Here is a 13,942-nt window from a genome sequence, read left to right as displayed (position 1 = left end):
AGTCCAAGAACTAGTTGAATTATCCTGGGATCCCTCCTGAGAGGCAGAATTATGATAAAAGTTTCAGCTCTGCTCTTTGGCCGAATCCTCCAAGGGAGACTTTGGGCAGAGAAATATGGAGTTTTGGGACAGGCAGGGTCTGTGCTCTTGAATGTCCGTCTCTCTCCTTTCGAGATGAAGCTGAGTGTTTCTCTATGTTTCAATCAGGAAAGCAACTGGATCATATTTCACCTTGTGAGAGTCCTTTGAATTCTTCTAATTCTTCTTTAGAAACAGAAAAGGGATTCATTGATTCACACTATGAATGATGGACCTCCTGCTTCTGCTTCTGTTGCTGCTGGTGTCTCGTCCTGTCTCTGGGAAGCTGAGAATGAAATGCCCGCAGAGTTTGGAGCACCAGGATGGAAAACAACCACAGAGCTTTTACAGCCCAGGAGACCATCTCATTGGTATAGTCACCACTGGAAAGGATACATTGCATACAAACTTGCTTTTCAACGTGGCTCCTTCTCTTCAGTTTGTTTTTCGTGATCTGTAAGTCATTCAGGGTGATAGAGTTGCACTCCCTCCATTCTAACACTCTCCTTCTTTTCTGTTTTTATTTTTCATTTATTCCTATATTGGGGATTATGTCTAATTTCCTCAATGATTTTGATTTCCATGGCTTCTCTCTTTTGTCTGATTTTGTGAAAGAAACTGAAATCGAAAAATCGGCCTGAAAAAAAAGCTGAAAGGGCTGCAGATTATTTTCCTCTCTCAGTTCAATCCTTAATTTATCACTTGAATAATGAATTTTATTTAAAGTAGTGGTGGAACCAGTTGTAGTTGCTGTACCTCAGCCCATTTCCATAATTGTATAACTGATCATTGCTTTTGGATCAATGTTGTCTTAAGGCTCCAATAGGTTTCGGAAAGATTATATATTTTTAAAAAGTATTTGTTGCTGCCCATTATAATAACATTTTTTTTACAATAGGGATGTTTATGGTTTTCCAGATGCCCTAATATTCATTTTCAACATTCAAACGGTCAACAAGAATTCCCAGCTCCTGCACAATCTCACACTTGGCTACAACATCCATGACAACTATTTGAGCACTTTACATACTTCATATGCCTTGCTGAACATTCTCTCCACTGGAGAAGCCAATGTCCCCAACTACGGCTGTGGAAGGAAGGAGAACCTCCTGGCTCTTCTTGATGGAGCTAGAAGGGACATCTCCGTCCAGATGTCAACATTAGGAGACACCTACAAAGTCCCACAGGTTTGTGTGTGTTTTTCTCCATCTGGTAAAGTGAGGGGTGGGTGGTGGTGGGTGAGCAATAGATGCAATCATGTCTTTTCCATGGAATTCAAGATCTGCTTTTCTCCATATTAGCAAAAAAGTCAATATTTTACCCCATTATGTTCATGTTGAGATTAATCATAAAAGGCCTGAAATGCAAGCAATACATTCCCCGGAGAAGACATTCTACCAACTATTTAACTGATCAAAATATATCCCTGATTGTTGGGGCCTCTATTGGCATCTTCATTTCCACATATAAATAATATCCAGTCGGATTGAAGTTGGCAATAGTAACATTTTATCTATCTAAAAAGTGGAATAAAAAGGACTCTACCAATTATAGGCCAAATAGACTAGCAGATATTGTGGCTGAAATATATGCCTGGATCCTCTTAGTTAAACTTGAGAAAAATGCATTCTTTGCAGAAGAAACAGAAGGTTTTAGGTAGTGAATAGCTATATAGATTTTATGAGAAATATTGCATGTCAATAATCTAATATTGGTAACAAATTTGTCTTGAAATATCTAATCTATATCAGCAAAGTAAAACACGGTTTTGCTGGCTTTCTAGATGTTAGTGCATTTGTCATAATTAACAGAGAAATATTATATAGGAAATTGATTGCCCTCAAAATGGAGCTCCACCTGTTAGTCCTGATCCAGGCTCTTTCTCCAGGTCCTTGTTTGAGAGGGAGGTTGGGGCTCAATGGAGCAATGAGAAGAAGGATTGATACTTACCAAGGAGGAAGGGAAGGATGCATATTTGAACCCTTGTTATTCTCTCTTCATATTGACAATTTACTTCAACTAATGAAGGATCCAAAAACACATCATAAATAAATGTTATTTCTTTCTTTGATAAAAATTACTAAATTAGTGGACCAGTGAAATGCAGTGCACATAGTTTCCAGTACTTGGATTTTAGCAAGGCTTTGACAAAGTAAACCACCATCTACTTCTTGGTAAGCTAAAAGTATGTGGGATAGACAGCATCACCCCCAGATGGACTCAGCCTGTGGTCCTCAATGGAACTACATCTACATGAGGGAAACAAGCAGTGGGGGACCCCAAGGTTCCATTTTAGGCCCAGTCCTCTTCAACATCTTCATCAATGGTTTGGATGAGGGATAGATGGGGAACTCATCAAATTTACAGATGACACTAAACTGGCAGGAATAGCCAACAGCCCAGAAGATAAGCTCAAGATCCAGATGGATTTAGATGGACTTGAACCCGGGGCCTATCTAACAAAAGGAAATTCAGTATAGAGAAAAGTAAAGTAATACAATAGCAGAGTTGGAAGGGACCTTGGAGGTCTTCTAGTCCAACCCTCTGCCTAGGCAGGAAACCCTATACTGTTTCAGACAAATGGCTATCCAACATCTTCTTAAAGATTTCCACAACTTCTGGAGGCAAGCTGTTCCACTGATTAATTGTTCTAACTGTCAGGAAGTTTCTCCTCAGTTCTAAGTTGCTTCTTTCCTTGATTAGTTTCCACCCATTGCTTCTTGTTCTACCCTCAGGTGCCTTGGAAAATAGTTTGACTCCCTCTTCTTTGTGGCAACCCCTGAATCTTACACTGAGGCTAGAAAAACCAAATGTACAGGTACAGATTTGGTGAAACCTGGCTCAATAGCAGGAACTGTGAAAGGGATCTTGGAATCTTAGTGGACAATCTCTCAAATGTGAGCCAACAATGTGTGGCAGCAGCCAAAAAAAGCCACTGCAATCCTAGGCTGCATCAACAGAAGGATAGAATCCAAATCACGAGAAGTATTGGTACCATTTTATAATGCCTTGATAAAACCACCCTTGGAATAGGGCATTGATGGCGAACCCTTTTGGCACCAAGTGCTCTTGTCAGGGATGCAATCTGGAAGAGGAGTTGACCAGTGTGCATGTTGGTACACACATGCGCACCAGGCAGCTCCTCTTCCAGTTCCTGGCACTGCCGTGCATGTAAAGGCCAGCTGATCGTCATGCTCACATGCACACAAGAAACCCGGAAGAGCAACGGGCAAGGACACGCGTGCCAGTCGACATGGCTTTGCGTTCCACTTAGCCCAAGCTAAGAATCTGAAGCAGAGGGCACCATTTCCACTCCTGGGGCCTCCGTGCATCCCATTTTTGGCCTCCGCAGCCCCCAGAAGCACTCTGCCGGCCAAAAGCTTTGGTGTTACTTTGCAGTTTCAGTCTGTGGGGCTTGCGAAGGTAAGGCGTGCACTCAGCCAGTGGGTGGGGACTGGCAAGTGGGCGGGGTGATTTGGGCAGGGCACCTCATGATCCCACGTGGGCTGGATTAATGGCTTCAGTGGCCTGTATCCGGCCCGAGGGACATAGTTTGAGGACCCTTGGTATAGGGTCTCCTTCTTGAGCAGAAAATATGGGTATTGGTATAAAATTTAATCTATGGAAACTAACAGACTATGAAAATTGTGGCTGTTAGAACAGACAAAACTTCAATTAAAGACCAATCTTGGATTCTACTACTGACAAATTGTATGAGGAACTGAGGTCTCCCTGTTTCTTGTACAACTGGAGAAGCTAAAAAGATTCCTCCACAAAGAATCTGGGCCTTAGAAGTATTAAAATATGCAGCAATGCTCAAAAATTATAGTAGGCCCTTTATTGGAATAGAATACTTCAGTTGGCATTTGCACATGTTAATCTAATTGCAATAAATTGTAGGGGTGAGATATAGTAATATGATTTATATTGTTTATAGTTTTTTAAATTTATTTATTATTTTCCACTTTTATAATACAATATTGCTAATATTCTGTCTTTAATATTTTAAACAATGTCTAATTAACAAATTATTCTAATGCTTTCATGAGAACAAGATTGGATTTATTAAAATCTAATATTTTGCACTTGATTTGACCCCAAATATAACACAGCATTCTTCATTGTGCAAGGTTTTTGAATGCAGCTCAGAATCTGATAAATCCAGTGAAACTCTGAAGATAAAGCTATGGATTATCAGCTTTTATTTCTGCAGAAAGCAAAAGACTGGATGACCTTTTTGTCTCCCACCTTAACAGAGCAGGCAGAGAGAGAAAAACAGGCATGTGTCAAAAACTTTTCCAAACATCTTATAGCTTGCACAGAACGTCATTGCTATAGAAACATAATTTGATATCACGCAAATTTCATGATTTTTGTCAGCGCTCTGAAAACCATAGACTGTAGAAGGGAAAAGAAATCCATTTTTGGAGTATAACTCATAGCTTTGTTAGGGAATGCTGAACACACATTTTAAGGTACAAGCAAGGCTACTTGGCAGATTCCACATTTTACTTTTCACAAGAAGTTACTTTGCTAGGCTAAGCTTGGCAATTCCCCTAGAAGTTTTATCTATGTAGTTGGCATGTTAGGTTACAATGGAGCTTCTCTCAACAGGAATTTAACAAAAGCTGAATTAGGTTACACTCTGTGTATGCTCTAATGCAGTGATGGCAAACCTTTTAGAGACCGAATGCCCAAACTGCAACCCAAAACCCACTTATTTATCTCGGTGTGCCTACACGGCAATTTAACCTGAATAATGAGGTTTTAGTTTAGAAAAACAACTCATGCATGATTAACGTCTTTTCTCTGAAAAAAACCCCACAATAACAGCGCTTTCAATGATACAAACACCTTTTTATTCAAAGGTAAACATTTGCATTTGGCATGCTTTTGATAAATGTGACTTTTGCTGTTGAATGCAAGCTGATAATTTTTCTGACCTTGACTCATATGTTGTAAGTTTGAGAGCAACTCAGGTCATCTGTTAGTCCAGGGGTGTCAAACTCAATTTCAATGAGGGCCCCATTGTGGTTGACTTCAGAGGCCATGGTGGGCACGGCCAACTCCCACTGCTGCTGTGCTCACTCTCCTTGGTTGCCCATGGTGTGTGCAGGAGGTCAAAGTATGTGGGTCAGAGGGAGGCCCATTCCCTCTCCTTACGAGACCTAGCTTTGTAACCAAGGCATCCTCAGTGATAGGATGGGAGACCACCAGGAGAGGTCAGGAGGAGAGGACAATGGGATGGTAAAAGGCAGCAGGGCTGCTGGTGATCAAGTGCTAAAGCAGGATTTACCTCACATACTCACCCTCTCTCCTTATAATCTCCTTCCTTCCCTTCTTTTTCCTTCCCTCTTCATTCTTTCTTCCCCTCTTTCCTTCTTTTTGCTTCCTTGCTCTCTTCCCCTCTTTTTTTCTTTTTCTTGGTCTTTCCTGTCCCTTCTTGGATGCTCCAATGCAAAAGGGGAAACATTCCTTGCCTTGTGATCAAATGCCACTTTTGCTAGTAGTTTGTGGCCACTGAAAAGACTGAGAACAAACCAGGCTCAGTTTATTCCATGCTTGCATTTCATGGGGACAGAATACAGGACAGCAAAACTGTCAAAATGATGGCTCTGGTAGTTGATCAGAGCTCCTCTGTTTTTTATGTGCAACAGCTTTAGCATTTAAGAGCAGAGCTAAGTTAGTTGCTTTACTATGAATACATAATGATCCTTGAAAGATCTCTTCTGTAGGGCCCCTGCCATGGTCTCATTCCGACTGGAAATATAGCAAAGGAAACTATTTCCCCAATTGCTTTGTCCTTTTTTCCCCACTGGAAACAGCTGTTTGCAACCCACAAGGAGGGGATACTTTCCTGAGAGCTCAGAATTCAAGCATACCAATGTGCCCATGACCACCACCAGATGGATTTGTAACTGGCTGACCAACCGCACTCAAAGTGTAGTTCTCAATGGAACTGCATCTACATGGAGGGAGGTATGTAGTGGAGTACCCCAAGGCTCTGTTTTGGGCCCAGTCCTCTTCAACATCTTCATCAATGATTTGGATGAGGGAATAAATGGGGAACTCATCAAATTTGCAGATGACACCAAGCTGGCAGGAATAGCCAACACTCCAGAAGATAGGCTAAAGATACAGAAGGATCTTGACAAACTTGAACATTGGGCACTATCTAATAAAATGAAATTCAATGGTGAAAAGTGTAAGGTTCCATATTTAGGCAACAAAAACGAAATGCACAGGTACAGTATAGGTGGTACCTTGCTCAACAGTAGTAACTGTGAAAGGGATCTTGGAGTCCTAGTGGACAACCATTTAAATATGAGCCAGCAGTGTGCAGCAGCTGCCAAAAAAGCCAACACAGTTCTAGGCTGCATCAACAGAGGGATAGAATCAAGATCACGTGAAATGTTAATACCACTTTATAAAGCCTTGGTAAGGACACACTAGGAATACTGCATTCAGTTTTGGTCGCCAGGATGTAAAAAAGATGTGGAGACTCTAGAAAGAGTGCAGAGAAGAGCAACAAAGATGATTAGGGGACTGGAGACTAAAACATAGGAAGCACAGTTGCAGGAACTGGGTATGTCTAGTTTAATAGAAAGAAGGACTAGGGGAGACATGATAGCAGTGTTCCAATATCTCAGGGGTTGCCACAAAGAAGAGGGAGTCAAATTATTTTCCAAGGCACCTGAGGGTAGAACAAGAAGCAATGGGTGGAAACTAATCAAGGAGAGAAGCAACTTAGAACTAAGGAGAAACTTCCTGACAGAACAATTAATCAGTGGAACAGCTTGCCCTCAGAAGTTGTGAATGCCCCAACACTGGAAGTCTTTAAGAAGATTTTGGATAGCCATTTGTCTGAAACCGTATAGGGTTTCCTGCCTGGGCAGGGGGTTGGATTAGAAGACCTCCAAGGTCCCTTCCAACTCTGCTATTGTATTGTATCTCAGGGTGGGGAAGGCCATGGGGGTCCTAGTGATAGAAGAGACCCTCAAGGCCTCCCTAACCCACTGAGATACCTCCTGCTTCTCCCTCCCTTCCTGCAACAAGGACTCACTTACTTTCCAAACCTCTGTCTCCTCTCTTGTTTCTCGGCTTCTTTGCCTTTGAAGAAGGGAGAGGAGAGGTGGCTGGGAAATGCTTTTTGTGCCGAGAATGGATGCTCCTGGGTGCTATAATATTGTGCAGATTCAGACACCCATCTTCTTTTGCAGAGTCAGGGATCCAGAAACTTTCATTCTCGGGGGTGGGGGGGAAAGTGGTTACCTGCATGTCTCCTGCTCCTCCCCTCCCCCCAACTACTTTCCACTTAGCTACTTAATGAGGCTTCTTTGTCTCAAGGAGCAGCAAATGGGGCCAGACAGAGACAGGCAATCCAAGTGTGTTTGGCAGAGAAAGCATACTTCAGCCAAGGCACCGAAACTGCTGCCAATGGTGTGGGCGACAGCTGAGCATGCAAATGGGGCCAGACAGAGACAGGGAGGGTAAGAGAGTAATCTAAGTGTGTGTGTTTGTGTGTGTGTGTGTGTGTGTGTGTGTGTGTGTGAGGGAAAGCATGCTTCAGCCAGGGCACCCAAACTGGTGTGGCCGACACCTGAGCAGGGAGGCAGGGTGTGTGTGTACTTTCATCCCCATTCAAGCAGGGCCTCTTATTTCCTCCCCAGCATAGTTGGGGCATAAAGGCTGCTGCCACCTAAGCACCATGATTGCCCCCTCCCCAGCCAGCCAGCCAGCCCCACCTGACCTGCTCCCTGCCGGCTCCTGCAAAGCCTCGCCATTCTCCTCCTCCTCTTCTTCTTCGTGTGGTCGTCCTCCTCCGCCCAAGTGGCAGTGGGCTCCACAGGACAGGTTTTCATTTCTGCCCTGGGGCAGAAAACTCTGGTGGGCTGGAAGTGAGTGTGAACGGCCTGGCTCTCCAGGGCTTCCTGGGTCAGTTGGAGGCTTCCTTCAGCCTTCAGACAGTTGCAGGGGTTTTATGTTTTATTTTTTGCTTCCAGGTTGGTGCAGGAGGCTTTCCAGGGCCAAAATGGGGCGTGGAAAGCGCAGGGTTTCTCCCCCCCCCCCCCCCGTTATCCCCTCCTGCCAGGGCGAGGGATGCATGAGTATGCAGTGTGTGTGTGTGTGTGTGTGTGTGTGTGTGTGTGTGTGTGCTCACATTGTGCAGGAAACTCCGCTGGGCTGGAAGTGAATGGTCTGGACCTCCAGTGCTTTCTCGCTCAGTTGGAGGCTTCCTTCAGCCTTCAAACAGTTGCAGGGTTTTATTTTTTATGTTTTGCTTCCAGGTTGGTGCAGGAGGCTTTCCAGGGCCAAGATGGAAGAAAAAAAAACCCTGTGCTTTCTGCACCCCATTTTGGCCCTGGAAAGCCTCCAACTGAGGGAAAAAGCACTGGAGGCCCAGACCATTCACTTCCAGCCCAGCGGAGTTTCCTGCACAATGTGAGCACACACACAAACACACACACACACACACTGCATACTCATGTATCCCTTGCCCTGACCCTTGGCAATTTTAAAACCCACCACTGTTAGCAACCCACAAGGAGGGGATACTTTCGTAAGAGCTCACAATTCGGGAATAACGGGGGGGAAAACCCTGCACTTTCCACGCCCCATTTTGGCCCTGGAAAGCCTCCTGCACCAACCTGGAAGCAAAAAAACCTCCCAAAATCCTGCAACTGTTTGAAGGCTGAAGGAAGCCTCCAATTGAGCCAGGAAACACTGGGGTGGGGGGGGGGAGGAGGCCATTCACACTCACTTCCAGCCAGTTGGAGTTTCCTGCGCAAGGTGAGCGCCCCCCACCCACTGCATTCTCACGCGTCCCCCTCCCTGGCCCTCCACAAAGGCCCGAAAACCAGCTGGCCGGCAGGAGGTGCGCCTGCATGTGGATCCTAGTGGAGCTGGGCTGGGGCAGCTGGCGTGCCAGGAGAGGATGCTCTGCATGCCTCAGTTTCCCCATCACGGTTCTAATCCTTTCAATTCCTTTTTTAGATCAAACATTCAAGAGCTTCAGAGGCTCTGAGTGATAAAAGTCGATTCCCTTTTTTCCACCACATTCACCCCAAAGAAGGATTCCAGTACCCAGCAATTGTCCAGCTGCTCCTCCACTTCAGATGGACCCTGATTGGCCTCTTTGCTTCAGACACAGAAAAGGGAGAGAATTTCATGAGGACTTTTACTCCTATGCTTGTAAGGAGTGGAATTTGTGTGGTTATATCACAACTGTTCTCAACAACTGGACACACAGCAGCCCCCAGGGATTCCCTCTCTAAGTGGAGACAAGTCAACGTCTTTGTTCACTTCATGGAATTTGATTCCCTTTGGGACAGAATTCTTCCTTTCCATTTAACACTTATGCGTCTGCCAGGACCCATTGAGGGGAAAGTCTGGATCCTCACAAATTTTACAGCATATCAAATAAACAAGCGCAGACTTCTCAAATACATCCATAGTATTTGGAGGTTTGGTTATGTGGGAAAAGGAAGGCCAAAAGATTCTGCCTTTAAACCCGATTTCTATGTGGAAGAAAAGTTTCAAGATCATTATTTTCATTGTTCTCTTTCAAAGAATATCTTTTCTGTCAAAGGCCGCAGAAGATGCACCCAGAAAGCGCCACTGGAGACCCAATGGAATTGGGACAGATTTAGGGTCCAAAATGAATACTACCATTACAGTCTCACAAAGACTCTGGCCCAGGCCTTGAATGCTGCCTATTCCTCCAGATCGAGGAGGGGAAGGAAGGAGGATGAAAAGATGTTGGGGTCTCCAAGGCTGCAGCCATGGCAGGTAAGGGGGTCCCGATATGGATCCATTAATCTTAGATCCTTTGGAGGAGGAATCCAGAGGAGAAGGAGGGGAACCATCTCAACAGATCTGGCCAATTTAATTACTCAGGGAATTAATGGTTCCAAAGAGTAGGTACTGGTCACTCACCGGCGACTGGAAAGCGAAGTCATCCACCGCCTTCTTGTCCAGCACTTGCTCAGAGACCTCCTACCCTCCCGCTCACCCCGCCCAGCCTCGCCCCCAACATCCCCCACGCCTGGGCACAGACACTCACCGGTTCTTTCTTCTTCTGTTTCCAAACTAAGCCCCGGTTGGTTGGTTGGTTGGTTGGTTAAAGTGCGCTTGGATCCGAAAGCTCCATCACTGGAGGCTTTTAAAAGGGAGAACTTTTCAGCTGCCAGTTGGCAAAGAAAGCTCTCAGCCATGACCAGCACTGCTGTGGCTCCCACCAGTTGGGTGGACAAAGGAGCAGGTGGCGGCTGTGGCCTCGGTCTGGCACAAGCTGAGGGCCTGGTCTGGGGAGGTGGGGAGTGGCTCGCCCAGGCAGCTACTGCAACAGCAGGGCTGGCCAGGTCCCATCCCGTGTGTTGCACCCCACTCCCAGCTTTCACCCATGCCTCCATGTCGTTTTCGGGCGTGCAACATGCGGGAGATCCTAGCTGCAGTTTACTCGTGAGCAACATTGGCCAGGAGAGACAGGGAGAAAGGCCAATGGGGCTCACGAGTAAACTGAGGTTCCTAAGTGGGATCCAGCCAGGGGTGGGTTCTGGCTACCGTTACTGCCGGTTGCTCTGCGCATGCCCAGAAGCCAAAAACAATATGGCCGAGAGAACCGGTTCAGGGACGTGGCCAGCCTGGGTTGCTGCTGGTTCCAGCAACCAGGCCACCAGGTTACTACTGTTTCAGCCAAACTGGTCCAAACAGGTAGGAACCCACCTCTGATCTGGAGGTGTTTTCCATCAGGATTACAAGGGAGAAGATTAGCCTGACAGATTTCTTCTTGATCAACCCATGATTTCTTGGAATCAATCTGTTGTTTTCAAAGAGTTTATGAATAATCTTTTTTCTCTGTTCATTTTATTTGTTATCTGCTCTAAAATGTTCCCTATAATTGACCAACTGTGTCTATTATATTTTCTCTATAGTTTGATAAATTTTTCTCAAACTTTTTCATTCCCTTATGAAGATTATGGCAGTATTTGTATCCTATTTAACCATATTTGGAGATTGGACAATTGTAGAAGAAAGATTAAATGTGGGATAAGACACAAAGTTTTCTGTTTTTCATATTCCTGGATATTCCCATTCTAGTTTCATCCCTTTCTGGAGAAGAATGAATTTTGGAATATTTCTCACTATAAACTGTACTTGGACCAAAATGGACAGATAACAGCAGATCTGGTCATTTGGGGCTTCTTGGTTCTCCCCAAAGAGAATGTCAAGGAAGAGACTCTGGCGCTTTTTCAAAAACAGAGACTTTCTATCAGACAAGATGCTCTTTCACAGCTAAAGTTGCTCAATAAGGTGGGATAAATGTTGGTGTCTTTTCTCTGTTTCCCAAAGCCTGAGGTCCCATTTCAAGTGGGTAAAGCCTACAGTCTCCAGGGTGGTTGGCCTTCCATGCCAGTTGGTGTCATCTAATGGAAGTTCTTTAACAGGCAGGACCTAAGTGAAGGGGCTTTGCCATGTTTTATGGAAACCTTTCAAGATCGTACTGGTCAGAGGTTTTTTTCTTTATCACAGTTTTATTCTATCTTTAAAAAATCTAATGGAATAAAAGTTTCCTAAAAATTTTATAGTAAACTTTATTCTCAGTTTAATATGAATATATCATCATACTTAAATCTTTTTTTCAATTCCATCCCTCTAGACTATTAAGTAGAAAAGTACCTTATTGCAATGTTAAATTCCAAAAGGAAAAGGAAGGAACTAAATAAAGAATCTGCCAGTTGTTCTACCTCCTGCATCTGTTTAGAAGTAGTCAGAGATTTCATATTTACCTCAGTGAAGACCAGAGGCTACTTGTCTCCATCCATTTCTACCTCCATTTTCCATGGACGGAGAGTCCTAACATCTTTTCTTTGCCATTCCTTGTTCTTCGGCTCAGTCCCTGCCTGAGTCCAGATGTGTGGAAAGCTGTCGTCCTGGATTTGTCAAGAGGGCTCGAGAAGGAGAGCCAGTTTGCTGCTACAACTGCATTCCTTGTCCGGAGGGGACCTTCTCCACTCAGGAAGGTGGGTCACATTGGAGGAAAGGAAGTGGAACTGATTCATTACATACATCAAATAATAAAGTTTGGTTCTGAACATCACACAGGAAATTATTTGGGTCCCAATTCTTCTCTCACTTTCATAGACGATTAAACAAAAAATTATTTTTTTAAAAAGTCTTATACTTCTTACCATCTCTCACTAGTGGTACTAATAAATGTGTCCTAGACAATATCTCCTGGTATCACTTGTTGTCCAAATAAGGTATTTCCTGAAAGGTAAAAGAAGAGAATAGTAAGGGAATATGGTTTTTTTTCTCAGATGCAGGAAAATGCACCAAGTGTCCGGATGACAAATATCCAAATGAGGACAGAATCCAATGTATCCCCAAAGTTATAACCTTCCTGTCTCATGAAGAACATCTGGGCATCATCCTGGTCTCTTTTGCCCTGCTCTTGTTCCTAACTACAGGCCTTGTTTTAATTGTCTTCATTAAATACCGAGAAACTCCCATTGTCAAAGCCAACAACCGGGATCTCTCCTACATCCTCCTGGTCTCCCTCCTGCTTTGCTTCTTGTCTTCTACTCTCTTCATTGGTCAACCAAGGAAAGCCACCTGCCTTCTCCGACAAACAGTCTTCAGCATCATCTTCTCAGTTGCCATTTCTTCTCTCTTGGCCAAAACCATCACGGTGGTGCTGGCTTTCCTGGCCACAAAACCAGGAAACCGAGTGAAGAGATGGCTGGGGAAAAGCTTGGCCAACTCCATCATCCTTTCTTCTTCTGCTCTCCAAATTATCATCTGCTCCATTTGGCTGGGAGTTTCTCCCCCCTTCCCTGACTCTGACCTCCACTCCCAGCCTGGAGAGATCATCCTGCAATGCAACGAAGGGGCTGTTGTCATGTTCTACGTCACCCTCAGCTACATGGGCTTCCTGGCTGCCATCTGCTTCACGGTGGCTTTCCTGGCCAGGAATCTGCCTGGGGCCTTCAACGAAGCCAAGCTGATCACCTTCAGCATGCTGGTCTTCTGCAGCGTCTGGGTGACTTTTGTGCCCACCTACCTGAGCACCAAAGGGAAATACATGGTGGCTGTTCAGGTCTTCTCCATCCTGGCCTCCAGTGCTGGTCTGCTGGGCTGCATCTTCATCCCCAAGTGCTACATTATCCTTCTGAGGCCAGACCTGAACACAAAGGAGCATCTCACAGCCAGAACAAATGTAAAAACATGAGAAAAAACACCATGATATTTAAGAATGGTGTAATATCCATTTATTTGAACGAATACCTGAATTATTTCCACTTAGATAGTATGCAGGAATCAAAGGACGTATCTAAATGTTTCCAAATGGGAAATTGTTGAAGGATTTTAATTCTTATAACTGCCTTCCTTTTCACCTCAATAAATCTTGCTAAAGAGAACTCTGCTAAAGTCATTCAGAGGAATTTGTTGTTCACCAACAGCCAATGAATTTGACACCTTTTAAAAATCATTTTTTTAAAAAAAGATTCCTATGGACAGCACTAAAAGTGTATGTGTGAGAGAATGAATAGGAAAAGTGGTAAGATGGATTCTATGGGAGCCAAGCTCCAACTACCATGTTATTTGATAATCTCCATGAGAACCATTGGCCATCCCACCAAGCCAGAGAATGTGGGGGCCTCCAGGTCCTCTTGCTTAGATGTTCTCATCCAAGGAGACCTGCTTAGTTCACCTTTCCCATAGTTGCTCCTGCCCTGTTAAAGAAGCTTTTCTATGAGATCCACCATCCTGTCTCCATCCTGTTTTTTGGGTGATAAGGACAGTAGAAACATCCGGTTCTTTTCCCCATGGTCCAGGTTGAGACTGGAGTCCAGAAGATGTG

General features: G+C 44.5%; 1 protein-coding gene across 1 annotated transcript; it reads left to right on the top strand.

Annotated features, from left to right (window-relative positions):
* Positions 1–307: 307 nt before the first annotated feature.
* LOC309392393 (vomeronasal type-2 receptor 26-like) lies at positions 308–13,309 on the top strand (the record flags this gene model as incomplete). Its single annotated transcript, XM_081953575.1, has 6 exons — positions 308–534; positions 977–1,265; positions 9,073–9,867; positions 11,179–11,391; positions 11,975–12,101; positions 12,399–13,309. The coding sequence occupies 6 exons, from the start codon at positions 308–310 to the stop codon at positions 13,307–13,309; spliced, it is 2,562 nt and encodes an 853-aa protein (XP_081809701.1).
* Between the last annotated feature and the right edge of the window lie 633 nt (positions 13,310–13,942).

The sequence above is a fragment of the Natrix helvetica genome, assembly GCF_964273705.1.
Source record: "Natrix helvetica genome assembly, chromosome: 5".
NCBI lineage: Eukaryota > Metazoa > Chordata > Lepidosauria > Squamata > Natricidae > Natrix > Natrix helvetica.
The sequence above is the reverse complement of the archived record's forward strand: the minus strand, read 5'-3'. Positions and strand labels throughout refer to the sequence as shown.